The sequence below is a fragment of the Canis lupus genome, chromosome 15 (genome assembly GCF_011100685.1).
Source record: "Canis lupus familiaris isolate Mischka breed German Shepherd chromosome 15, alternate assembly UU_Cfam_GSD_1.0, whole genome shotgun sequence".
NCBI classification, from domain to species: Eukaryota; Metazoa; Chordata; class Mammalia; order Carnivora; family Canidae; genus Canis; species Canis lupus.
The window spans coordinates 12,391,105-12,416,746 of NC_049236.1; the positions used below are offsets into that span (position 1 = coordinate 12,391,105).

A 25,642-nucleotide genomic window follows, 5' to 3' on the forward strand; every position below is an offset into this window, starting at 1 on the left:
TATGAAGACGCAGGGGCTCAGTAAAATTAGTGTGCAAATAGAATGCCCATTTTGCATTTCTCCGTGGTCAGCAGAAATGCTGAATGCAATTGAGTTGATACCAGGTCAGGGGAGACATCCATAAAGGTAGCGTTCACTGAGGGCCTTGGTAATGCTATTTATCATTTCTGGACTGCTGGGATAGATGGGGTCAGTGTTAGTGTTTTTTAAAAGGGCTTGGTGGCATTTCATTTTTTGTTTTGTAAGTGAAAAAAACAACATAAATATGAAGGCAGTGGCTCAACTTCAAAGCAGAAAGGGATGGAGCCGAACTCTCCTGTGTACATCGTAGGCGGAAATGCAGCAGACTCGTGATCTGATATTGTTGCTGGTCGATCCAGGAGGAGACAGGCTAGGGAGAGGGGTCCTAGGCGGAGAGCCAGGTGACCTTGGGCATGTCCCTTCCTTTTGTGAACCTCACCTATAAAATGGGGTTGATACTGTCCACTTCACGGAGGTATAATGAAGACTAAATAAGATAAGCCATGATCTATATGAATCTTTTTTAATTCAATACCAATTCCCGAGCACCTATGCCACAGGGTCCTGGAAATGGCCTTAAAAAGAACCATGAAAATTGCAGCTTCTCCCTGGAGGAGCTTATATTCAGTCTAGGAGATATTCAGGTGTCTAACTCCTCTTTTAAACCATAAGCTTCTCTCTCCCTTTCTTCTTAAAGCACCTAGCACAGAGCTGAATGCAGGGTGAGTTCTTGAGAATGTATTTTGGGAGAAAAAAGAGGAATTCATTTTGGCTCCATTGTACTTCTTGCTGCCTCTCAGCACCTAGTCTTAGGGAAGCAGGAACCTCAATACTCGTCACCCCAATAGACCAAGCAAGTCCCAAGCCTTTAGAGTCAGACTTAATAAAGTTAATACATTTTTTTTATTTTAGTCTCTGACATTGGTGCTTCGATTGTTAAGATCATAAACCACATTCAAAATAACCTGTCCCTAGCATTTCAGAAGCAAAAAGCCTGTTAATTATTTCTACCTCCCCACTCCCTCCAGGTCATCCTCTAACATAGACGATATTCTTTAACCCAACTTCTCTCAGTGGTGATTTCTGAATGTCCTTCAGATCATGGGTCTGTTCTGGGTCAATCCAGCCTTCCTCTGCCAGGAACTAAGTACCCTCCTGCCCATTCCTTCTGGGAATGTTACTCTTGACCACTGCTTTTGTCTAATAATCTCTTTGCACCATAGCTGAACTTTATTATACGAATGAGACTTCTGTAGAAACAGTAAGAGCTCGGGCTCTGATTTTGGACCATATTTTCCTACTTCTTTGCATGTCTAATGATTTTTATTGGATACTGGAGATTGTGAATTGCGCATCGTTGAGTGTCTGGATTTTGTTGCCTTTCCTTAAAGAGAGTTGCACTTTATATGGCAGACAGTGAAGCTTCTTTTGTCCAGTTTGATACTTGCATGATTTTAAAATTTTGTTAGTATGAATCTAGAGTAGCTTAGCCCCACCACTAAGACATGGCCCTTCTGGGTTCTCTCCTGAATGCCCTGAATGATCAGTGAGGACTACCACTTTGGTGGTGGGAATTCCAATGATTCTGGGCCCTGTGTGAGCCCTGACAGCTGTACAGTTCACAGTTCCCTGGTCATTTTCTCATGACACATCATGGAGATTCACCCTTTTAGGTGCCATGCACATCTTGGGACCCTGTAAACACTCTTGAGGAGTCATGACATTGGTGGGATTCTTTTTCCATAGAGCTCCATCTGCTCTGAAATGTATAGAATTTCCCCCCAGCTACGACCTGCTATAGACTCTGAAGTTTAATCTCAGTGAGATTTCCATGTTCTGCTAAGGATACCCTCTCTGCTCTTTGGTCTGGAATGGGCCTCCAGGCAAAGAGCCCAGGCAGTCAGAGGGCACACTTCATTTGTGTCCCTTTTTTTTTCATATATTAATCCTGCACTGCCTCCTATCTGAGAACAGTCGTTTTGTATGTTTGTCCAATTTTTTAGTTGTTTAAGTTGAAAGAGAAATCTGGTCCCTGTTACTTTGTCAAAGCCAAACGAGGGCTTGGGTTCTCATCTCAGCTTGACCCACACCTATTAGCTGTGTGACTTTGAACTTTCTGCCTCTGTCAAAGGAATGTGCATATTTCTGTAGAACTATAAATAATGTATAGAATATGCCTGATACAAAAGGTACTGATTAAATGGCAACTGCTACTATGACTAATGGAAACAGCTACTTCCTTTCCTCCATTATTTACTGAGTGTTTCCTGTGTGGTAGGCAATATGTAAGCTAACAAGCTTTAATCACTAGTACTCTCTACATCTATAGATTAGCAAATCAAAACTCAGAGAGGATCCCCAACTTGCCTTGGGTCACAGCCAGTGGATCTGGATTGGTCTTCACTGATACGACGTCTTCAGATGATTGTAATATTAACATGATCAATTGTACCAACAGGAATGTAGTCTTTTACTATTGGGTTGTCCGGGACATAGTTTAATTAGTCAGCAATGGCTGGGCCTTGATGATTCTAACCCATTGAGTTAAGAAATGAATGTAAAGCACGCCGTCTGTTCCCTGCGCCTCTCTCCCACATACCAACTCCCAGTCTCAGCTTTCCGTGTCCTCCTGAGCAATCTCTTTGTATGTTCTCTTACAGACAACCTTCGGGAAGGGGCAGAGAAGAAGGTGGTATTCATCACAGGACGAGTCCACCCAGGGGAAACACCCTCTTCATTTGTGTGCCAAGGTGAGTGACAAAATTCCATGGGCATCCTGTGCCTACCCCCATATCCAGCTGGAGCACTGTGATGGCCTCAGGGACAGTGTGGTCATGAGCAGAGTCCTTATTGTGGATGCACATTTACTTCATTTTTAAAGAGGTTACACCTGATTTCCATGAGTATTTCTTTCAATAAGTGTTTACTAACTGCATGTGTGTGTGGAGGGGTGGATGGTTGGATGGATGGATGGATGGATGGATGGATGGATGGATAGGTAGGCCTGAGTGGAGTTCTCTTGTATGTGCTATGTTGAGGATGAGCCATACAGCGTCATCCACACTTCCTAGCATGATTTTTCTTGTCTCTAGTGGTTTACAAAAGTAAGAAATCTGGCCCTAGGCCAGTGTGTATGTTGGTAGGTGTGTGATATAGTGGGGAGATAAGGATTAGAAGCTATCTATTCACTCATTTATTCAGTCATTCACTTAACAAATAACTTTAGAAACACCTACTGTGAGCCAGGAAACAGGCCTTGTGTCAGACAACCAGAGGTAAATAAGACATAATTTTTTCATCTCAAATGTATCTCCCTATAATTGCTTTTCATTTATTATTAAGTATTTAATCCATGTAAAATATACGTTTAATCAACAACATATATATGCATACATATATATTCAATTAATGAGCAATATAGGTATATTCAATAAATAACTATAAATAATAATTTAATGAATTGGTGCTCACCAACTTCAGAAGCAGAATATTATCCATTCCTTTTAAGCTCGTTATCCTCCCTTCTACCTTTGTCCTCCCACAGAGAGCTGTAAGTTTGGATTTCATCGTCTTTCTCAATAGTTTTGCCATCCGCGTCAGCATTCGAACAGTCTAGGGCTTCGTTCTGCATGTCTTTGAACTTCTTATAGTTGGGAAACTATTATTCTGTGTTCACTGGCACTTTTCACCCAATGTCCAAGGTGATGAGTGTGGCTATAGTTCACATCTTTCCGCCGTGTACTCTGTGCCATGTCTGTCGGCCACCTCAACTTACCCGCCTATCCTCCTGGACAATTCAGTTGTTGACAGTGTTTGTCCTTAAAACAAAGCCGTCACAGATGCCCTTCTATCTGTTGCCTTGTGCCTGTGCAATTGCTTTTCTAGGGCAGTTGACAGATTACAGGATATGTGCATCTTCAACTGTACTAGATATCTCCAAGTTTCTCTCTGAGACCTTTATGCTGCCACCAGCAATGTATGAGAGTTCCTACTGTCCCACATTCTCAATAATACATTTGCATTTTTACCTATCTAGTGGGTATATCGCATATAAAATATGTGATACTATGTGCCAAGCGCTGTTCTAAGCCCTCTCTCTCTTTTATTTTACTTATTTATTTTCATTAATTTAATGTAATGCCTTTTAACTATATTAACTTTTCTATGTCATAGGAATTAATATTAACTACATTTTTACATATAATTATGTAAGTTTGAAGAAGTTCAGTAATTTCTCTCAATTTAGTCTCAAAAAGACCTTAAGGTCAAAGGGAGATTTAAAAAAAAAAAAAAAACCATAGAAATTATATCACTTGAAGGAGGCCGTGGGCTGCTGTGGAAGTATCTAGCAATTTGCCATGAGACCATCTTGGGGTCAAACATTGGCTCTCCCACTTCCTAGCAGTATCATTTCAGTTTCCTTAAATGTAAAATAAATTAGGATAGCAACACCTCTTTGCACAGGCCGCCACAAAACTGGTGTCAGATGAGTGCAAACACACACCCAGCCCCGTGCCTGGCACTCAGCAGACACTCAGGATGGATGTCACCCCTGAGAGTTGGGGGCGGCGCTCTGAGAAGAGGCTGCGGTCATCTGCCTTGTAGACTCTCAGGCACTCGGCAAATCAGCGTGCGTCTTCTATTCCCACGGTGCTGTGGTTAGGCACCATTGCCTCCCCCTTCTCTGGGGCCAGCAGCCCTGAGAGCATGTCAGGGACAGTGAGTGGGAGCCACACCCAAGAGGCTGGTGACCCACCTCCCTGCTGCCGTCACCCCAGCTTACTCCTTGGCCTTCTCACTTCCATCCTCTTCCCTCCAGCACTGTCCTTGCAGTAACCTCGCCCAGGTCCCTCCTGGTTTTACCAACCCCTCTACTGCAGCCATCTGTCAGTTACTAAACTTGGCAGCAGACCTGTTCCCCCAGCTGATAGGATGCAACTATTTTGTCCTTGTTTGTAAAAAGACAGGAGCCTTATCATCAAAACTTTCAGCTCTGGGAGCCCAAACACCCAGGCCCACCTCCTCTGCGGGCAGCAGAGGGCCTGGTCATCATCCCACGTTAGACGAGGCCTGAGACATACAGAAGTGGAGTGCAGCTCCAATGCTTTCTCTTTTGAGCCAGCTTTTCTAGGAAGAAATCTGGACGGTGCCAATACACGCCATGCTATCCCGCAGCCTTTCCATCAGTGTTTACTCCTTGGCAGGGCCTTTCGATGCCTTCCCTCTCCCTTCTCAAGATAAACTCCGACTCCTTGCCGTGACATTCCCAGCCCTCCCCCGTCTGGCTCTTGCCAGGTTCTCTGGCCTAAGCCTCGTTATATCCCTGCCCCACACAACTTAACCCTGAACAGACAACCTTCTTCCCACCAATGGACCTTTGCATCTACTGCTCCTCTGCCCACCCCGTGCCACCTGGCAAACACCTCCCATCTCCCAGTGTTCGAGTACCCGCTGTGGGCCCCCGTCCCACTCCCTTCAGTCTCTGCTTTGCACCTGCAGTGTGATTACCCATGGCCATCGCTACCACCCTGATTTGTTATATATTTGATTTATATTTGTTGCTTCCCTTTAAACCATGAGCTAGTTGAGGCCTAGGGCTGGATCTCTGAGTGTCCTTTGTGCCCTTTTCTACATCTGGAAAATGGGGATTATCTTGTTCATCCCATGGGGCTGTTGTGAGGAACAAATGCCATGTTGGTTCTGGGATTCTAAATCTGAGCTCAGAAAAAGGGGCCTTAAGGTCATACAGCCAGTAAAAAGCAGAAGAGGGCTTTGAGTCTGAGTTTCTCAAGCCTGGACATGTTCTCTTGCCCCACTCAGGAGTGGGAAGTGCTAGAAGGCCAAGCTTGGTGCCTAGAAGAGCACAACACTCTGGGCACCCCACAACCGTTGATGTGCCTTTATAGACGGGAGTGGGGAGGCTCGCTGAAGTGAAGTGGCTTACCCAGGATCACGGTGAATTCCTGGCGGATGTGGCCTGGGCCTCGTCTCTATGACCCTGGTCTTCCTCCTTCCCTATCTCTGTTACTGTCCCTGGAGCCACAATTTGTCCTTTCTCAAGGCAGCTTCAGACTCATCATTCCCCTACTTTGCCAATGAGAGACTGAGGCACAGTCTCCCCGGGGGTGTCTCAGCCCCCTGGAGACAGGCCAGACCACAGTCCCAGAGGGCTGGGCCGGATCCCCTCCCAAGCCCACCTTGTCCTGGAAAGGGCAGCAGGGTCCAGGGCCTAGAAGGACGGCTGAGATACCTTCAGCTCAGTAATGCTTCTTGCGCATTAACTGGCTCAGCGACCTTGAGCAGGGAACAGACATGTGGGGCCTGGTCCTCCCCATCTGCCTGGGAGCACGGTCCTCACAGCCGGGCTGCTGATGCACCTGCTGCTGGGAGCAGAGCAACATCGTGTCATCACAGAACTCTGGAGGGGCGGCTGTAAGGGTGGCAAGACTTTGATTTCCTCAAGGCTCTGCTTGGCAGTCGGATGGCTGATTCTCAGTAACCCCTCGGCTGCCCCAAAGCCCACTCGTGGCCTCTGTAAGGCCAAACTATCCTCTTCCTCCAGCCATGACGTGAAAGGTCAAGGGAGCTCCGGAGCTGCCCTGTAGCAGAGCGTGTGTGAGCACATTCTCTGGAGCCAGCCTGCCTGACACTGAATCCCAGCTCCCCCATGTAGTACGGTGTGACCTTGGGGACATTTCATAACCTCTCTATGCCTCAGTTCCTTTATCTTGAAAGGGGAAGTGACAATAGAAACCCTGCCTCATAGGGTTCTTGTGAAGATTAAATGACATTTAGGACAGTGTCTGGAATACAGGAAGTGCTAAATAAGTGTTCCTGTGGAGCACCTAGTGGGTGTCAGGTACAGTTCCCCTGACGCTACAGGGTCCCCAAACCTGGGTGTGTGGCTTCTGTGCCGTGCACCCCAGCCCACCTCCTTCCATGCTGCTTTCCTGAGAGAGCCGTTAGCGGAACCCGCCTCACTTCTGCACCAGGAGGACTGGGTTGCAGGCCAGAGCTTAGGCCAGGACTAGACCTCAGGTATCTGATTTCTGGTTGGGGGAATGTTCTTTCACTGAAGCTGGGGCTGTTGGGACAACTGTCACTGAAAAGTGCCATTTGCAGAATACTTGTCCTCTGCAGATCCTTTGTAATCCAATCAATCAAATCAGCACTTAGGCCCACCAGTGCAGGCAAGGCACCCAGCCTCTGGAGGGCCGCGTGAGGAGGTAGGCAGAGCCAGGGCCTCAGTGTGAGTCCTACCACTCCACTCCTGGTTGAGACCTTTGGCCAGTCCCCAACTCTCAGGGCCTCTGTGTCTTTACCTGCAGGATGGGGGCAGCAATACAGTCCTCAAGGGGCTGCTGTGGGGTTAAGTGAGCCTTGCTGCCACTTGCCAACGTGCCCACTAGGGCCTAGACAATGGAGACGGAGCTGGCCTTCCCTCAGGGAGCTCACTCCACAGGGTTACCCTGGGCAGATGAGGGGAGGGGCCACACACACACACACACACACACACACACACACACACACACCATGCACTCACAACCACCAGGACCAAGCACAACCGAAGGTTTCCTACAACAAAGTGGTGACCTTTGCCCCTTCCTCCCTCCCCTCCCCCACTGCTTTCCTCCCACCTCTAATCCCTCACCTAATCTCTCTCTTCTCCTCTCTCTCTCTCTCTCCCTCTGTCCCTTACAGCCACCCATTTTAAGTGTTTAACACCAGCCCACTAAGGGGTTGTCATGGGCTTTTCACCTCCCTGAGCTTCTGTCTTTTCATCTGTGAAACGGTCAGGGTGGGAGGCGGAAGGGTAAGAACCATGACTGTGAGCTTCAGGTTCTTCAGGACCAGAATCCCCGTGATTCCATAAATTGAGGCCCTTGGGCTCGGCTCCAGGCAGACAGGGGCCAGGTCAGGGGAAGGCCTACAGTGGCTGTTGTCATGTGACCCCCACTCTGAGTCCAGCAGAGACCCCCAACTGCCTTGCTTAAAGCCCGGGCTCTTCCCACTGCAACATATTGCCTCTTGGTCGAGGCAACAACAATAAACCTCACACAGAACTCTCTGGAGAGAAAATCATGCAGGCATATATGCAAATCGTTCTACAAATAGACTCCTGACTCTCTGTATTGCCTAAATGGAGAAGGCACCACTTTGAAGCCAGAACTGGATCTGAGTCCCACCTAGGCCCTTGTGAGACGTTCAGCAAATGATGTCGCCACCCTGACTTTGTTTTTCTATCTGTACATGGAGCCAGTGAGATGACAGGTCACCCAGCTAATGAACATACATCACTGGTCCATCTTTACTCATTCAAGTCACAATTACCTACTGAGGATGTTCCCTTAGCCTGGCTCTGAGCCACACGCTGACAAGATGGTGACAGAGATGTAGACCTGTCCTTGCCTCCCAAGGTTCACAGTCTGGAGGGAAGAAAGACTTGAACAGCAGATGCAAGCCTCAATCCCCAAGCCCCTGGGCACAGGAAACAGAACTTTCCCTACTTTTCCATAACTGAGCTTACTTTCCATTTTGAGGCCCCATTGTGCCAAGGACCAGAAACTTCTCCATCATTCAGGGATCAGCTTTCCCCAGGATCGTGTCATTTCAGTGAAGAGTTGTGATGCTCTTGGGGACGGTAGACAAATAATGTCATCATCAGTGTCACCACCCATCCACACCGCTTCCCTGGCACCTGCTCATCCTCATGACTTTCTGGGCCTTGGTGGCTGCAGGTCAGTGCTGTGTCAGACCTGGTTCCTGACTGTAAGCCTCTTTCTGTTCTCTGGCCCTCTGCTCTGTCTGCCCCCCCAACCCCACCCTGTCCACCCCCAGGACACCGGGCCCTCTGTTACTCCCTCCTCCCAAACCGCATTCCCTGCTGTAGTCAGGAGAGCCCAGATCTGCCCCTGTACTGGGCAGTGGTCTCCTGTGCCCTTTATATTCTTCAGCTGGCTTGGCAGGTCCCCATCTAGCTGTTCCCCTTCTCTCTCAACATCCTCTTGTCCCCACCCCTTCATGTCCATTTCCCACGTGCCACTTTGCTTCTACCAACTTACTGAGATCCTCACAACGACTTCCACTGAGATCCTCACAACTCACTGAGATCTTCACAACGAGAGGTTAGGCCACACGGCTGTTCAAACCCAGGTAGTCCAGTTGCAGAGTCTGTGCCTTTAATCACGAAGCTATGTCCCCGAATTGAAGAGCTCTTCACTACCAGACGGGCCTTCTTCTTCGTTGCCTTCCAGGCTTTGTGCGGAATCCCCCTTCCTGGAACACCTGCTCTTGGCATCCTTTCGTCGGGCTCACTCCATTCATCCTTCACATCTCCATTCTCCGCAGCCCCTCCCAGGCCCTCTGGGTTCTCCTGGCTCCCTGGGCTGTTGCTCCCTGAGCCAGTTGCTCCAGTGGAAGTTGCTTTCCCACCATAGACATTCTAGGGCAGGAACCACTTACGTATTTCAGAATGCCAGGTGTATGGTGTGGACCTGGCCCTGTGAATGTTTGTAGAAGGAGTGAAGTTTATAGAAGGGGCACCTGGGTGGCTCAGTGGTTGAGTGTCTGCCTTTGGCTCAGGTTGTGATCCCAGGGTCCCAGGATGGAGTCCCGCATCGGGCTTCCCATAGGGAGCCTGCTTCTCCCTCTGCCTGTATCTCTGCCTCTCTCTGTGTCTCTCATGAATAAATAAATAAAATCTTAAAAAAAAACAAAAAAGAATTAACGATTTTCAGTTCCGTTAACCTTATACTCTGTCAAGGTCAAATGAATTCCTGGGGCCAGTCTATCAATGGGCACTTACTAGGCACCTGCTGAACCAAGTACACTGGGAGAAATAACAATGAATACCTAGTTGGGGTTGCCTGGTGACATTCATCATGACCAAGCTGAGGTCAGCCCAGGCAGGGATCTCTCTGACCTGGCTATAGTTTCGGTTCAAAAGAAAGAACCAAGCAAACTTGTTTACCAAAGGAGCAGAGACTGATCTCAGGAGGTTGATTGTGCCTCCTTGCAGGAAGGAGATTATTTTCCTCACTTGATAGATGAAGATCCTACTACTTTGGAGGAGAGGAAGAAAAAGATGGAAGCCCAGACTGCCAGTTTGGAATGTGTCCTTGGGAATTACTGATTTCTTTCCCCTAACTTTAAGGATGGGAGAAGGCTGGAGTCTTTCTAAAGCTCACAGAGTAACTGAGCCACAACTAGAACCCAGGTTCTCGGATGGCTGGTTGGTTGGCTTCTTCAATTCAACACCCTTGTTCCCAAAGCTCATAGCTAGCAAACTTCACAGACCGACTCTGAGTTCCAAATTCCATTCTGCTTTTTCTACCCTCATTGCCTCCCAATCTCCAATCTCAGGGAGTTGATTAAAACACCTTGCAATTTCCCTGTGCTGTGTCAGGCAGTTCAAGTACAGGTGTTCTAACCCAGTCACACAGCAGTCTTCCTGACTGGACATTATTATCCCTGTATCAAGATGAGAAAACTGGGCAGAGAAAGCTAATAGATTTTCAGTTTATAACCAATTAGGGTCCAAATGCAGGTGTTCTGCTTCCTCAGTCCGTGTGATGCTTTTGGCCTGTGGCCAGGGGTGGCATTTCCTCTCCACTCTTACTTTCTCCAGCATTTCTCCTCATATTCCTCTCCACTAGCCACCTGCGGCCCCTTCCACACACACACAAAAGCCAAGGCTCTCCTCCCAATTTCCTGATCGGTGGGAATGATTCCTGTTGAACTATATCTGACCTCAAGCCAAGAGATGAGTCTAAAACCTCTGCTCTCCTTGCCCTATGCTCACTATGGGAGAGAGAGCTCTGGATGGCTGCAGCTTCTGGCCTGGCTTTGTCTTCTCTCATCCTTTTATTAGCTGCCTAATTGGCAGCCCAATTAATCTGCTCATCTGTGAAGGAGGATGGATCACAATGAGCTACTCCATTTCCAGAAGCCATTCTCTGCCATTCTCTGAAGCAGCGTGGCCAGGCCCTGAGCGCAGGCTGGCTCCTTGATGGAGGGCTGCCCCGGGAGCTGGGGTCAATTAGTGGACAGATTAAGCAATTATTAGCCCCTAACAAGGGCACCTGGCATCATTACCCTGCCTGTTTACTGGCAAACTGCAGTTTTAATATGAAGACCAACAAATAAATTAGGGCATCTGGTCTACTGCCGCGTTGGTTGAGAAGTAAATGATGTCCAACTGGCTTTCGGCTGCCGATGGATTCTGAGCCCTGGCCTAATGAAAAGCCTGAGATGTCCCTCACTGGTCACAGCAGCTCTGGGATGTGCTGGGGAACCATTTATCATTCCAAGAGCTAAGTGCCTGCTGCCGGCACATGGATTGTTCTTGGTTATCCTGCTGCTTCCTCCTGTCTGTCTGTCAAAACACGCTTATCTTTCAGGGCCAGCTCAAAAGCTTCTTTCTCCTCGATGCCTTTCCTTCTCTCTCCAGCAGGAAAGGAGTTCCCTTCTACACTTAGGGAGGGTTGTGCACCCTCCTACTGCTTTCCAGCATTACAGTTATTTCATGGAATGCCAGAGCTCCATTTTGCCAATTTTTTCCCCAGGTCTCTGCAGGTTGAGGACTCAGGTTGTTTCTTCACCCCCTCTCCTGTCAAGCTATGCAGGCTATTGCCAGAAGGAAGCCAACGAGGGCAGTAATAGGCTCAGATTTGCACTTTAAGAAGATCTCTTTGGCTTCATGTTCCACAAGTGGTCTCAGTCATTCAGGCCAGCTGGGGTGGTGGCCTAGGATAGATAAGCAGCAGAGGGACGGAGACACAGGGCAGCTACACTAGATTCAAGGAAGAGACTTGAGGACTGCCTGTTTGAGAGAGGAGAGTCATGGAGAATTCAACGTTTCTCAGTTTGGTGACCTGGAGGCAAGCGTTGGTGACAGTGAGAAGCAGCAAGGACAACAAGCCCCAGAATCTGTGAACAGAGGGTCTTCCAAGTGGGGAAGGGGCAGAGTTGGGATAGTGAAGAGACCTCCCTCTCCTCAGGTGACTTTAACCGAATTCCTGCTGCTCTCTGCTTTCTGGTGTGACCGTCAGCAACAGGAGGGTTTAGATCCCTTGAGTCCCAATGCCATAGTCATCCAATCCAATGTCCACACTTAGACATTAGAGAATATCTCTTAATTCTTTGTTTGGAGTTTTCCTACCTCTCCCCCATCTCTGTCAAAATCTGGGCCCTCCAAAGTAAAACTGAAATGCTCTTTTCTTAGGCGCCTGCACAGTGCTCTATAGCAGGACATGCACTCTCCCGTCTGCCCGTTGGCTTCAACATTAAGTCTTGAACTGTCTCTTGGAAACAGAGCTATAAGTTGTAAAAGTCACCAGGCAACACCTAATTTATAGCCATATACCCATAGTGGTTGACAACTTAGGCCAAAAATTACCTTTGGAGATTTTACTGCTTCTAAGCTGAGGAAAATGTGCTCCCTCCTCCTCCTTTCCTTTTTTTTTTTTTTTTTTTTTTTAGATGTTTTATTTATTTCCTCATGAGAGACACACAGAGAGAGGCAGAGACACAGGCAGAGGGAGAAGCAGGCTCCCTGCGGGGAGCCCGATGTGGGACTCGATCCCGGGTCTCTGGGATCACACCCTGAGCCAAAGGCAGATGCTCAACCGCTGAGCCACCCAGGCATCCCTGTGCTCCCTCCTTCTTGAAACATTTTGAGGTTAACCCAGATTCTTCTCTTTCCCTAGGGATCATTGACTTCCTCATAAGCCAGCACCCTATTGCCCATGTCCTACGGGAACACCTGGTCTTCAAGATTGCACCAATGCTCAACCCTGATGGAGTCTACCTGGGAAATTACAGGTGAGGGGTAGGGGAGAAAGCTTGGAAGCTAGTAGTCATGGGATGGTGGGATGGAAGCAGGAGAAAAAGGGGATATATTTTTGAGAAAGAATTTTTGTTTTACCCATGAGTTCATTAGAGGAAGTTTCCCCTTGGTTATTGAGAATGTGGCTAACGAGCCTCGGATGTGTCATGCACAGCCAGCTGAAGTAACTTGCTGAGATTTTCTGGTCGGCTCGTTGAACCAGGAATCAGGAGAGCTAGAATCCGTTTCGGCACCTACTTCCCGTGTAACCTCGGGGAATTCACTTTCCAGTCTGATGCTCAGTTTCTCTTGCATAATGAAGGCAATGATCACATACCTGACAGGACACTGGTGAGAATCAAAAGGAATGGTGGAGACGAATGTGCTTTGCAGAGTATCATATGGTGGTTATAGCAATTACTGTTTTGATTCTGTGTTTCTTCTTGGAGATCATTAATGAAGGAGAGTGGCTTCCCAGGTCATCTGAGCAGCATTTCTCTCTGATGTGGACATACAAGCTCGCTCAAGTACTCACTCATGCCCTCAGACCTTGAACTCTCTTTCTCCCAGCTGAGCACCATAATTTATAGCCTAAAATTTCACTGCCCAGTGGATCATCTGCCAATAGAACATTGAGTCCTCTGAGGTAGTGTTATTATTCTTATTTGACAGTTGAGGCAACAGACTTGCCCCAAGTCGCACAGCCAGTGAACGACTAACTAGTTATCTATCTTCACTGCCCACACTGCACATCTTTAGAGTGAATTAGTCCCACAACCTCAAAGTAACATCCAGCACCTTGCAACTTTTGCATGAGAGGCTCTGTGTGAGCTGATGTCTATTTGCCTCATCTCCCACCCTCCGCTCTTAGAACGGTTGCTCTGGCCACTCAAGGTAAAGCTTAGTTCCCTAGGCATGTCCTGTTGGCCTCTGATTCCTTACCTTCCTCAAGGCTGCCCTGTACATAGAACCTGCTATCCCTTCCTTATCTTTCTAACTCTAACTCTTCTTCACAACACAGCTCATGTCTCTTCTGAAAACCCCAAACAGAATTAGTTGCTTCATCCTCTAAGCTCCCACAGGCCTGGTTATTGAACAAGACTTATGCCACTGCATGGACTCCACTGGCCTTCAAGCCCACAGAGAGCAGGGACTGAGCCTTCGTTGTCCTTGTGCCCATGATGCCTGGCAGCAGCGATCAGCCCACAGTAGATGCTTAAAAACTATTTGATGGGGGCACCTAGGTGGCTCAGTGGTTGAGCGTCTGCCTTTAGCTCAGGACAAGATCCCAGAGTCCCGGGATCAAGTCCCACATCAGGCTCCCCGCAGGTAGCTTCTCCTCTGCCTATGTCTCTGCCTCTCTCTGTGTCTCTCATGAATAAATAAGTAAAATATTAAAAAAAAACTATTGATGAGTATGAGTGAAGGGATGACTTTATTGATAAAGTAACTAAGGCCTACACATGAGATAGGATTTAGATAAGGTCAGTGGCACAGATTAGAACCCATATTTTTTAATACTCATCCAGGTCCATTTAAACAGAGTTGGTTTCCAGAAGCATGGCAACTGGGTCCAGAGGGGCTTCCCAATACCTATGGGTATCAGTTAGAGAGAGCCCATGGGATGCATGATGCCTTAATTAAAGACAGTTTTGCTTCCTCTCTTAATTGGCTCAAGCAATGGTTCATTAGTGCTGGCAGGTTTTATGGGTTGCTGCAGGCCTGAGAGCAATGCCTTCCCACCTTCCCTGGACAGAATGCACTGTTAGTGGTAATGGTGGTGGAAAGACCATTTGATTTATGTTAACATTTCTGTTTAATTACAAGAGCGGCAGTGGTCAGAAAGAGGTCAATGCTGTCCACTCTACACACTTATTTATGTCAGCATCTGCTGTCCAGGGATGGCACATTGGAAAGAGGTCTATGACCTTGACCAAAATGTCTCCCCTCTCTGGGCTTCCGCTGGCCACTGGGGTGGTGATGCTTTCTATATGTTTTCAAGCTCCTGATTTTCTCATTTGGGGATTTTAGGGTAAAAGAGCTCCAACCCTCAGAAGTGGTTCTCTACTAAGTTTAAACCCTCAACGTTTTCCTAGTGCGAATATGTGTTTCTCATTATAAGAGCTGGAGACAAATCTCTAACCACAGGCATTAATCCTGTTGCTAAAACAGCTCTGAATTGCAACAAAGGGCCTATCAATCATGAGAATTCACTACTAAAGATTTGGAGAAGCTGAAAAATAATAATAAAAACTCAGGATTGAGAGCTTCAAGGTGCCCTAGACGTGCTCCAGGCCAGTCCTCCCTGGCTACAGCAGTGTGTCCCACTGCCTGAGGGCACTTGCCTAGGCATGGCAGGGGAGAAAGGAGTCTGGGAAACACAGAGTTAAGCAAAATTTAATGTGTTCTTTTACAATAAGATCTTTCAGTTCTGAATATGCTAATCACCAGGAATCTCAAGAGGGTGATATAGTACCCCGTGCTGCCCAAAGATGAGTCAAGGAACCCTTTCCCTGTACAGCTTGGTTCCCCCTCCATCCCTCACCTCCTCCAACTGCCACCAACCTCAGTCCCCAGGGTATCAGAGGAGTTTATTAAACTCATCTGGGGAGATACCACTCCAGGAGTTCTGTGCCCGCCCGGTGCCATGCCAAGCACTCATACACTTATCTTATTTAATCCTTGAGCAAGTTTGTGAAGGAGGGTGTTCACTGAGATTCCTCTGCTTGCAAATAATGAGAATCTACTCCGATTAGCAAGGAAGGGAGTTGGGGAGGGAGGGAAGGATGCTCGTCAGAAGTCTAGGGCAGGAAACAGAGCTGGAGCTAGGAGGAATGCATGGCAGTGCTAGAATCAGGCTGGCACGCACACCGGCGCGTTGCCAACTCGCTCCCGCTCTTTCACTGCCAACATCCCCGACGGTGTGCAGTCTCCCAGTCCTCAGGGCAGCCAGACGGTCTGCCTCGGGTCGTGTGGCCTGCGAGGAGCAGCCAGGGCCACGGGTCTGCAGTCCTCCCTGGGGCCTGCGCTGCCACGCCAGCCCTGGTGCGGAGGACAAGACACGGGCCTGCCCTCCTGCCCTCCTCCTCCTCCCTCCCTTTTCTTTTTCTACACTAAGGAGACGTGCAACCCAATCTAGGAAGGAAAGGCAGGAGATTTCCGAGGTTTAATCATGTGATTTATATTTAATAAGACAAGTCCCTCTACATAGAGCAAATAGCATTTAAGTGCAGCTGACGGCAGTGCAGCGCTGCAGATGATGTTCTTGACGTGGGGGGCCGCAGCATTTGCTGACCAGCCAGCGGCTCTGCTCCTGGACGCAACCTCTGGGGGCCCTGGGGGGCCCTCTGCAGCTTCCCAGCACCGCCAGTGCACCCCACGGGCGCCCCCACATCCTTAGAGGACGTAACTATACACAGCAATGATGCAGTGGCCTGTAATCATGACACCTGGCAGCTGGACGCTCTGGCTCACTGTCCCCCCCAGTGACACGGGCCTTTTTTTCTGCTCAATCTGAGGCTTATGGCCAGCTCCTGGGAAGACCTTCTCAGAGCCGCGGGGAGGAGAAGGTGGCCTCCCACTGCGCTGTCCCCAGGCATGGGCACCACCCTTCCACCGCCCTGCCCAGCTCTGGCCATCGTGTGTGTATTTACGTAACTACTTGTTACATCATAACATCATCATAAAGATGTTATCATTATGATGATTATGTTATCATCATCATCATAAATGATGACGGCCTCCATCTCAGACAGCAGACTCGTGAAGTCAGGCCTTTGTCCATCGCTGTCCCCAAAGCCCAGAGTGCCCAGCATGGAACGGGCCTTAGATATGTTTTTCCTGGATGGAGAAGTAAATTCAGCTACAATCTCCAGTGTGGGGGGGCTCTGGCCAGATGCCTCCCCTCCTCAACTCTTTTACTCATACCCACATGGCCGCCTAAGCCCGCTCATCTTGATCTTACGCTGGTGGGGCACAAATACGACGATGAGCACCATTACCATTTAGCGCACTCTGGCTTCGCAGCCACATGTTGCTACCATCTAGGACATTATACTTCTAAAGCCTCTTAAAAGGCACATTTGATCTTTACAACAACTCTTCGAGAAAGGGAAGTTAGTTTTTATTATATCCATTTTAGCCTAGGGGAAACTGAGGCTGTGAAGGTGGAGACATGTTCAAAGTCACATGGTGTATCCAGGACTCTCTGGATTCCTGACATGGCCTTTGCCTTACAAGTTGGAGGTAGAAGCAGAGAACTGGTGCTCTACCCTTCCCCACTCTCCTGAGCCTTCTTGTCCTTGGGCGAGACACTTCTCTCCCATGGCCTCAGTTCCTCTCCTTCCCTCATGGAGGAGGAATATGAGGTGGAAGGCATCTTCCATCATTTATTAGTAACACTGGGGCAAGGCTCTGTCAAAAATGGTACGGCTACACCAAGGATGGATGAACTTGCAGACATTATACTATGTGAAATAGGCCAGTCACAAATAGACAAATACTGTATGATTCCACTTATATGAAGTACTTAGAATAGTCAAAATCACAGAGATAGAAAGTAGAATCACTCGTTACTGATGTAGGAAGCATGTTAGGGTTTGAAGTCAATGGCCAAGAAGGAATTCTTGAGGCATCTTTGATGCAATAAGGTGACTTTATTAAAGCATGGAGAAAGGACCTGTGGGCAGAAAGAGCTGCACTGGGGTCATGAGCAGTGGCCCATTATACACTTCCAAGTGGGGAGGGGATAGGGTAAGTCTGTAAGGAATCTGGAAGCAAGGTTTTCAGGACTTTGAGGGGGCTAGCTATTTTGGGAACAGATAATTTATTGCCATCTAATAAAAACTTAGTCATGAAGCCCTGCAGATGTGCATCGGTGGGTCATATGCTTGGGAGATGATCGCCAACATGTATCTTGGGGGGTAGAGATAAAGGAAGTTTACAAAGGAATTTTTCTATGTTAAAGTAGACTTACAGGGTCCCGGAGGGTCGGGCTAAGATTGCCTTTTGCCCTCAGCAAAGTGTTAACATCAAGGTAGCTGAGTTCCTAGAGGAAGGTCACTTTGCCTGTTTTAAGGACTTGTCAATGGGCTGTAAGTAGTAAGGAAATTTAATTTTTCTTTTGCCCTTGTCTTCTGTATCAGTCACCAAGGGCTAGAGGGAAGGGGGGCATGGGGACACAGGGTTTAATGGGTATAGAGTTTCAGGTTTATAAGACAAAAAGAATTTTGGAGATGGATAGTAGAGATGCTAGCATGGCATTAAGAATGTACTTAGTACCACTGAACTTAAAAATACACTTAAAAATGATTAAGAGGGTAAATTTTATGTGTATGTCACCTTAATAAAAAAAAAAAAAAGTAGGAACGGTACCACTACTGACACCACGTGAGCATCTCCAGAGGGTTCTGAGGCATCTGAAGCCTAGACGTCTTGAGGGATGAATCCTGTAATTTCAGGTGTTACAGAGCCAGGAAGCTGCAGGGCGGCTCCCAGTTGGAAGGCCATCGGGGTAGGGATGAGAGGCCGAGTCGGTCTGCAGCGGAGTCAATTCAGGGGGGTGGCAATTCTCAACGTCCTGCCTCAGACGTGGCTGCCAACACATGTGGCAGCACTTGCGCCCTGTCTCTGCCTCCTCCTCCTCCTCCACCTCTCCCTCCGCTCCCTCCTGTCCCCAGTGCACTGACTTCTTCTTCGGAGCATGTGTAATGCACGAGTTGCCTTGCATTTGAAAAACAGACTCTCCATCTCCATATGACAATATGAAATTCTGTGTTGGGTTTGCATTTCTTAATTAGGTGCTTGTCATTGTGTATTCCATAGAGCCACGTATAAGTAAACAGTCATAGACCTTTGAATAAATTTATTGGTTTTATTTATGTTTCTGGGCATAAAAATCTATAATTACCAGGTACAGCCTCAGTATAACTGGTATTTAATGACAATTACTTTTTGTTACCATAGAAATGAGTCCAAAGTAGTTACCCATAATTTCTCATTTCCCAAACCTCACACATGCTGAATTGCAATATTACCATAGTAATTGCCTATTAGTCATCATAAAATACGCAGTTACCCCCAAAGATAGCAGGATGCTGTGAAATTTCTCATCTTCAGAAAACCTCCGTGCTTCTCGGGAGCGGGGAGGTGGGGGAGACCAATAGACCCCTCGGGGTGGTGCAGAAATGATTCAGCTTTATAGCGTGGCGCCGCAGACCCGCGGTGGAAATGCACACCCCTCCCGCGTGCGGACCCACACCACATCGTGTCTCCGGGCCCTGGTGCTCCTCACGTAGCCAAGGATGCTCCGGTGCCGTAAATCCAATTTAACTAAGGTTTATTGAGGGCCTGCTGAGTGTCAGGCCCTGTGCTGGGCCTTAGGGAAGCAGATGGAAATCAGCAGCCTTTGCCAATAAGAAGCCCAGTGTTTGCACTGGAGGAGCGTGCGTGTGATGCCGCAGAGGCCCAGCTAATGGAGCTAATGCCTAAGTGCCTCCTAACTATGCATTAGACATAGCATCTCATTTAACGCTCGCAACAGCCCGGGCGGGGCGGGGGTGGGGGGCAGCAGTAGAGCCCTGTCTTTCTCATGTGAAAAATGTTTACGTTATAGAACTTAAAACACTGGAACTGAAGAACACGGTAGGACGCTATTTAATCAATACATGAGGAACTACTGAAATCCCTAAGAAAACCTTGAATAAAGTATTAAAAAAATAAAGGACATCTAAAGTTAATTCACAAGGACATTTTTAGAAAGTGGCCAAAAACTAGAGGAGAAAGGATTTTACACAATTCCAGTGAAAATGTAATTTCAAAATGACACTTTTAAGGATTTGTATTAAGTGTGGTTGATACACAGTATTATATCAGTTTCCGCGATTTGACGATTTTTTTTTTTTATGATAGTCACAGAGAGAGAGAGAGAGAGGCAGAGACATAGGCAGAGGGAGAAGCAGGCTCCACGCACCGGGAGCCCGACGTGGGATTCGATCCCGGGTCTCCAGGATCGCGCCCTGGGCCAAAGGCAGGCGCCAAACCGCTGTGCCACCCAGGGATCCCCGATTTGACGATTCTGTACATTACTCAGTGCTCAGTTTAACTGTAGTCACCGTCTACCCACATGCGTTATTACAAATTATTAACTATATTCCCTAGTCTGTCCTTTTCATGTCCAGGACTTATTTATTTTATAGCTGGCATCTTGTTCCCCTCAATCCCCTTCACCTATCTTGCCCATGCCCTACCCCGGCAACTACCAATTGGTTCTCTGTATTTATGAGTCTATTTCTTTAGCCCCGTTTTCAATACAGAAGGAAGTTGAAGCACAGAGGCAGCAAGGTGCTTGCCTCGGGTCCCCCGGCAGGAAGGGTCAGAGCAGGCTTACGAATCCAGGCAGGCTGACCGACCCTAGCCTACTGTGGATTTCACCTCCTGCTACCTTGTGTCCAGGAATCAAGCAGGGCTTCCCTCTGTCCAGCAGTGATGAGGGTTTTTGAAGGATGGAAGACATATAGGAATCCACCAGCCACAGACAGGAGATGAGAGATGGGCACCACCGAATGTCATTAAGCATGGCAGAGGGTGATGCCAGGCAAGGTGTTTCCAACACACATGCGTGTGCACGGGCGTCCTAACTGGCTGACCTTGCCCACCCCAACCTCCAAAGGAGGAAACATTTTAAACTTTCCAACGTAGGATAGAACATGAAGTCAGCTATGTAAAATGTAAAATGCATGTCAATATTCTGTTTGTTCTTTGATGGCATAAAAACTGCACTTTTCCTCAAGCTCAAAGGGGAAACCAAAGGCCCCCTGCAAGGATCGCGTCACCAAGAGGTCTGACCAACTCATTGTGCCTCCTTCCCACCCCACCACCCACCCCCTCCCCACTCGCTGCCCCTGTCATGGTGCCGTCGGCCTTGGAGTGCTCCACCCAGGGCAGGGATGCCCTCAGCAGTGTCCCTGAGTGATGGCTGGGCCCCACTCTTCCTGTCCACCTTCAGGCCTGGGTGGCTGCCTCCCTTCTAAAGCGTCACCGAGCTGCCAGCTTGGACTGTCAGAAAGTGTTGAGACTCAGGCTAAATCTGCCAGCCCATCCCTCCTGCCTCACCCCTGAAGGATTATCAGGTTTTAGTCTATCTTCTACGTGGTGGCCCTTCAGCTGTCCGAAGACCGCGTGCCCCCCTACTTCCCCACGCTCCACTCCAACCACTGCCGGCTCCTGTTCTCCTGGCTGGACATCCCCCAAGGCCTTATAACTTTTCACACGCAATCTGGAATCCATTCCCCTCCCCGTCCTTCCTGCTGTCCTCTGAACATGCTCCACAGGTTTGTCATTGTCTGCCTTTGAGGCCTAGTGTCCAGGACTGAACAGTTATAATGATGATGACAACGATGGTGACGATGGTCATGATGAATGGCTGCCATCTATCGAACCTCTGGGGCCTGCTACTGTTCTAGGCATTTTGCCTGGGTAGTTCCATTTAATTCCCAGAACAACTCTATCATTATTCTCATTTTACAGGTGAGGAAACTGAGGCATAGAGAGATTAGGAAAGTCTCTTAAGTTCATAGAGCCAGCTAATGGAGTAGAAGGAGTAGGAAGGGGCCATCGCAAGGGAACATACCTCTGATACAGCCCGCACGCACATTGCTTCCTGACATTGAGCTCTCCTCAACCTACCTCTTTGCATTTCTGCTAAGTGACAACTCCCCTGTCTTTTCCTGGAGCCTTACAAGAAGCCTGTGGCATATAGGCAGGGTAGGAGCCACTCTGTCTCTGAACAAAGAGGAGACAAAGCCACAGAGAGGCTAAGTAACTCACTCAAGGTCACACAGTGAGTGAGCCACAGAGTCAAGATGAAGTGCAAGTGACAAGAGGGGCCAGACAGGCCTCACCTCCCAGAAACACTCTCCGGCTTTATGTAACCCGAGCAATGTTTCTAAGGAGGCTGAAAGGACATTGGGGCTGGCAGTGTAATCAGGTGTCTAACCCACAAGTGCACACCGCCAAAACCAATTATTCAAATGAGCTTCCCAGCCAGGTTCCACAGAAGAGTCCAGATGGCTAGATGTCTGTGGAAGCAGCCCCCCATCTCTGTCCCTGCAAGCAGCTGAATAGCATTTCAAAGTTAGAGTTGATAGCAAGTTGATTTTAATAATTGATTCTACAGCAAAGACAGGCCTCTGAGGAGCCAGTAACCCAGAATGAGTGGCTGGGGAGTCTGGAAGAGCAAAACAATAGAACCAAGAACCTTGTCACTTGGGGTCTTAGTTCCTAAACCACCGCTCGCATGGTATTTGTTCTCTATGTCACATCCTCCTCTGGCTCCCTGCGGGCCATCAGCAAGAACCAAACTCTGCAGCCTGGTGTTCAAGCACGCGCAGTGTCCAGGAACTTCCTTCTCAGGCTCCTGTCCCGCTGTCCCCCTTGCTCTTGCACTAACACCCTCCATCTGCTCCTCTTGCCTTCCTACACTCCTTTGTAGGGGCCTAGACCTGCCCACTCTTGCTCACACCTGTGCCTTTGCTGGCACTCGTACTCTGCTTAAGAAGCCTTTCAACTCAATCCTTTCTTCCCCCTCCTCTTTCACCCTATGCCTCCCTCCTCCCCTACTGCTCTCCTGCCGACATTCCCTCAGCACACACACGTACTGTGCAGGGGAATGGAGGTGGGCCTGGCCCTGGGCTTGCCCTCAAGGAGGACGTGTTGTGTGAGGTGAGCCTTGACGGGGAGGGGGAAGAGATTGGCAGCTCGTTCTAAAACAAAGGAATAATGTTAAATAACAGCAGTGTTGGTAACAGTACAACAGGAGGTTCCTCCTAACAGCCCCATGATCCTGTGAGGTGGGTATTATCCTCATATTACAGACAAGGAAGGATGCACATAGCGAGGAAGGTCCCACGATAGTAGGAGAGCCAGACGTCAACCCCAGGTTGCCACCTGGCAGCCCCAGTGCCTCGCCTTGGCCTTGCTGCTGGGCCCCGAGGGCCCAGAAAGCCTTGGAGAACGCCAAGTGGTCTGACGTGGCCTGGGTGCACGGTCACAGCCACAGACCCCGGTGTAGGGTCACACACGACACAAAGGCACCAGCTAGGAGAGGGCGGGTGGAGGTTGGCAGGCAGCCCAGGCCTGATCAGCCTTGTGACTTGGAGGAGTTACATCAGCCCCCAGGAGGGGGCATCTTCTTGCAATTAGTTCATAGGACGGAAAATGCGTGAGCCTTGCCTGGTATACCGGTTAGGGATACCGCTGAAGAAGCTGGAGGATTATGTGGGGACCAGTGTGTGGAAGACCTTGACAGTCCTGCCAAGATGAAACCATGAGACCAGTTAACATAGGTGCCGCGCTGCTCTCAAGCTAGGCAGTGTCTCCAATATTTTCCGTGGCTTATCTCAATGAATCCTCCGAACCGCCCTCCAAGGTGAGCAAGAGCCACATTGCCCAGATGAGGGCTGAGGCACAGAGAGGCCACACAGCTAACCTGTGGCTGAAGCCAACATCTCGTCCAGGCAGTGTCCACGCTGCCATCTACGCTCCAGAGTCCACCCTCCATCTAAGCCACTTTTCAGGCTTAGACCAAGTGGGGAGGGATCTCACCTACTCCCAGAGCTTGTGAGGACCTAAAGGACTTTTCTCCTCTTTTGTGTTTCCTTTGTCCTTTCTCACTGAAGTTGGAATAGATGATTCCTAGCTGCAAGGGCCAGTGCACTTTAGAAAATGTTCCTGCTTGGGCCTTGCTAATGGTTTTTTTTTTACTCCTTGTCAGTGTTCTTACAGAGGGAAAAATAATCTGTTGGTCCTGGAATGAACTTCCAACTTTACCCTTACATAGCTCTGTGACCTTGGCCTCCATTTCCTGGTCTTTGAGATGTGGGCATTGGGTTTTATGAAATGTTGGGTCATTTAAGTTGGTGACTCTCTGAATTGTTCTAAGTCACAATGTAGAAATCCCCCCCAAGCCTGGTGTTGCTTCCAAGAAGGAGACAGGAGGGAAGGAGACTGAAACCCCAGAGCACATATTCTCCATGGGAAGGGAGAGGGCTCTCCAACAAAACTTCTCTTTGTTCACTAGTGATAAGTTCTGGAAGGAAAGGCCCAGGAATTATTAGGTTACAGATGATCCCTTTTCTGGTGTGATCTGAGTACACCCTTCCCCCAACCCACCACCTGGCCAGAAGGGCCACCATTACCGGGTAGAGATCTTGCTGACCCTTGGAGGTAGGAGGGCCTACCTCGTTCTGCTTCTGCTATGGACCTTGGGAATGTCCAGGGCGGCCTTACATGCACATGCAGTTTGTGCACTGCCCCCAAGGCTCCTGATCAAGGGGCCAGACTGGCTGTGACTGCCCCCAACCCCACGTCTGCCAGAGCAAGTGTACTTCACCACTCAGAAGGGGTACCTGATTGTCAGCTTGGAAGGGGCCATCTTTTGTCCTTTGCATAAAGATACTTTTCATCTTAGCCCCCATTTGAGACCCAGTTTCCCCATTTATTTCTTTTAATATGTGATTATTAGAGAGAGCATGAGCAGGGGACAGGGCAGAGGGACAAGCAGACACCCCACACACACACACACTCAGCGGAGAGCCTGATGCAGGGCTCAATCCCAGGACCCTGAGATCATGACTTGAGCCAAAGTCAGATACTTAATTGACCAAGGCATCCAAGTGCCTCTCAGCTTTCCCACTTAAAAATTAAGGGTGTTGCATATACCCTTCACCTCACATGAGTCCCCTCAATTGGATGCTGACCTGACTCCCAGAACTGCTAAGAGAGAATAGAGTGACAGCTAAGAACATGGGCGTTAGAGCCCATGGGTTCAAGTCTTGCTTCTCTCACTTGTCCTTGCTGGGTTACAGGCAAATTACTAAAGCTTTCTGAGCTTCTCTTTTATACAGTCTAATGGAGAGCTGGCTATGTGTCTGACACTGTACCAGCATGGAAGACTCAATGACAAATGAAATAGATTCAGATCCTGCCCTCCTGGTGCTTTCAGATCTTTGAGAAAAACACACAAATTTGCCCAAGGTCACAAAACTACTCAGTGATAGATCTGGGACTCAAACCCAAGTCTTTGTGACTTGGAACCTATAGTCTTATCTTTTTTTTTTTTTTTAAGATTTATTTATCTATTTCAGAGAGAGAGAGAAAGAGCACAAGCAGAAGGAGCAGAGGGAGAGAGAGAATCCCAAGCAGACTCCACACTGAGTGTGGAGCCCAAAGCAGAGCTCAACCTCGTGGCCCTGAGACCATGACCTGGGTGGAAACCATGAGCCAGATGCTCAACCAACTGAGCCACCCAGGCACCCTGCTATGTTCTTACCCATTCTCTTTGCCTTTACAGCCCAGGTCACATCCTTGTGATAATCTAAGAGGAAATGTAAGGGAAAAGCTTTAAATATCCTGATGGTGGTGATGGGGAACAGATGTGTTGTACTTATCCCTCTATTCGGGACAAAGGACACTGCCCACCACCCTCCATCTCCACCATAGTAGAGCCCACCCCACCTGCTAAGCATTTTGCAGGAGCTATTGATGACAGACTGTCTGGCTTCTGACACTAGCTAATCAATAGAGCTAGAAGGTGCCTCAGGCCAAGGGCAATTGAATCCCAACCTTTTAGTGGCATTAAATGAAGCAATATTTATTTTGCTTTTGGTGCAAATATACTTAATCCAATCTAGCTTATTGGTAATGCTGAAAAACTGCTGCGTTTGAGAGACAATTGCATGTGTGCCTCATATATCTCTGCCTGTCAATGCCACTCTTCCAGGAGCACACAGCCCCACA

The 25,642-nt window shown here is 48.4% G+C and overlaps 1 protein-coding gene across 15 annotated transcripts in view; it reads left to right on the plus strand.

Annotated features, from left to right (window-relative positions):
- Window positions 1-25,642, plus strand: part of AGBL4 (ATP/GTP binding protein like 4) — a 1,422,311-nt gene that overhangs the window by 1,292,887 nt on the left and 103,782 nt on the right. For all 15 annotated transcript variants that reach the window (XM_038558098.1, XM_038558102.1, XM_038558088.1 and 12 more), the window contains 2 exons: window positions 2,682-2,771; window positions 12,729-12,843. In XM_038558098.1, the coding sequence (XP_038414026.1) occupies window positions 2,682-2,771; window positions 12,729-12,843 (205 nt within the window). The remainder of the gene's footprint in view (window positions 1-2,681; window positions 2,772-12,728; window positions 12,844-25,642) is intronic.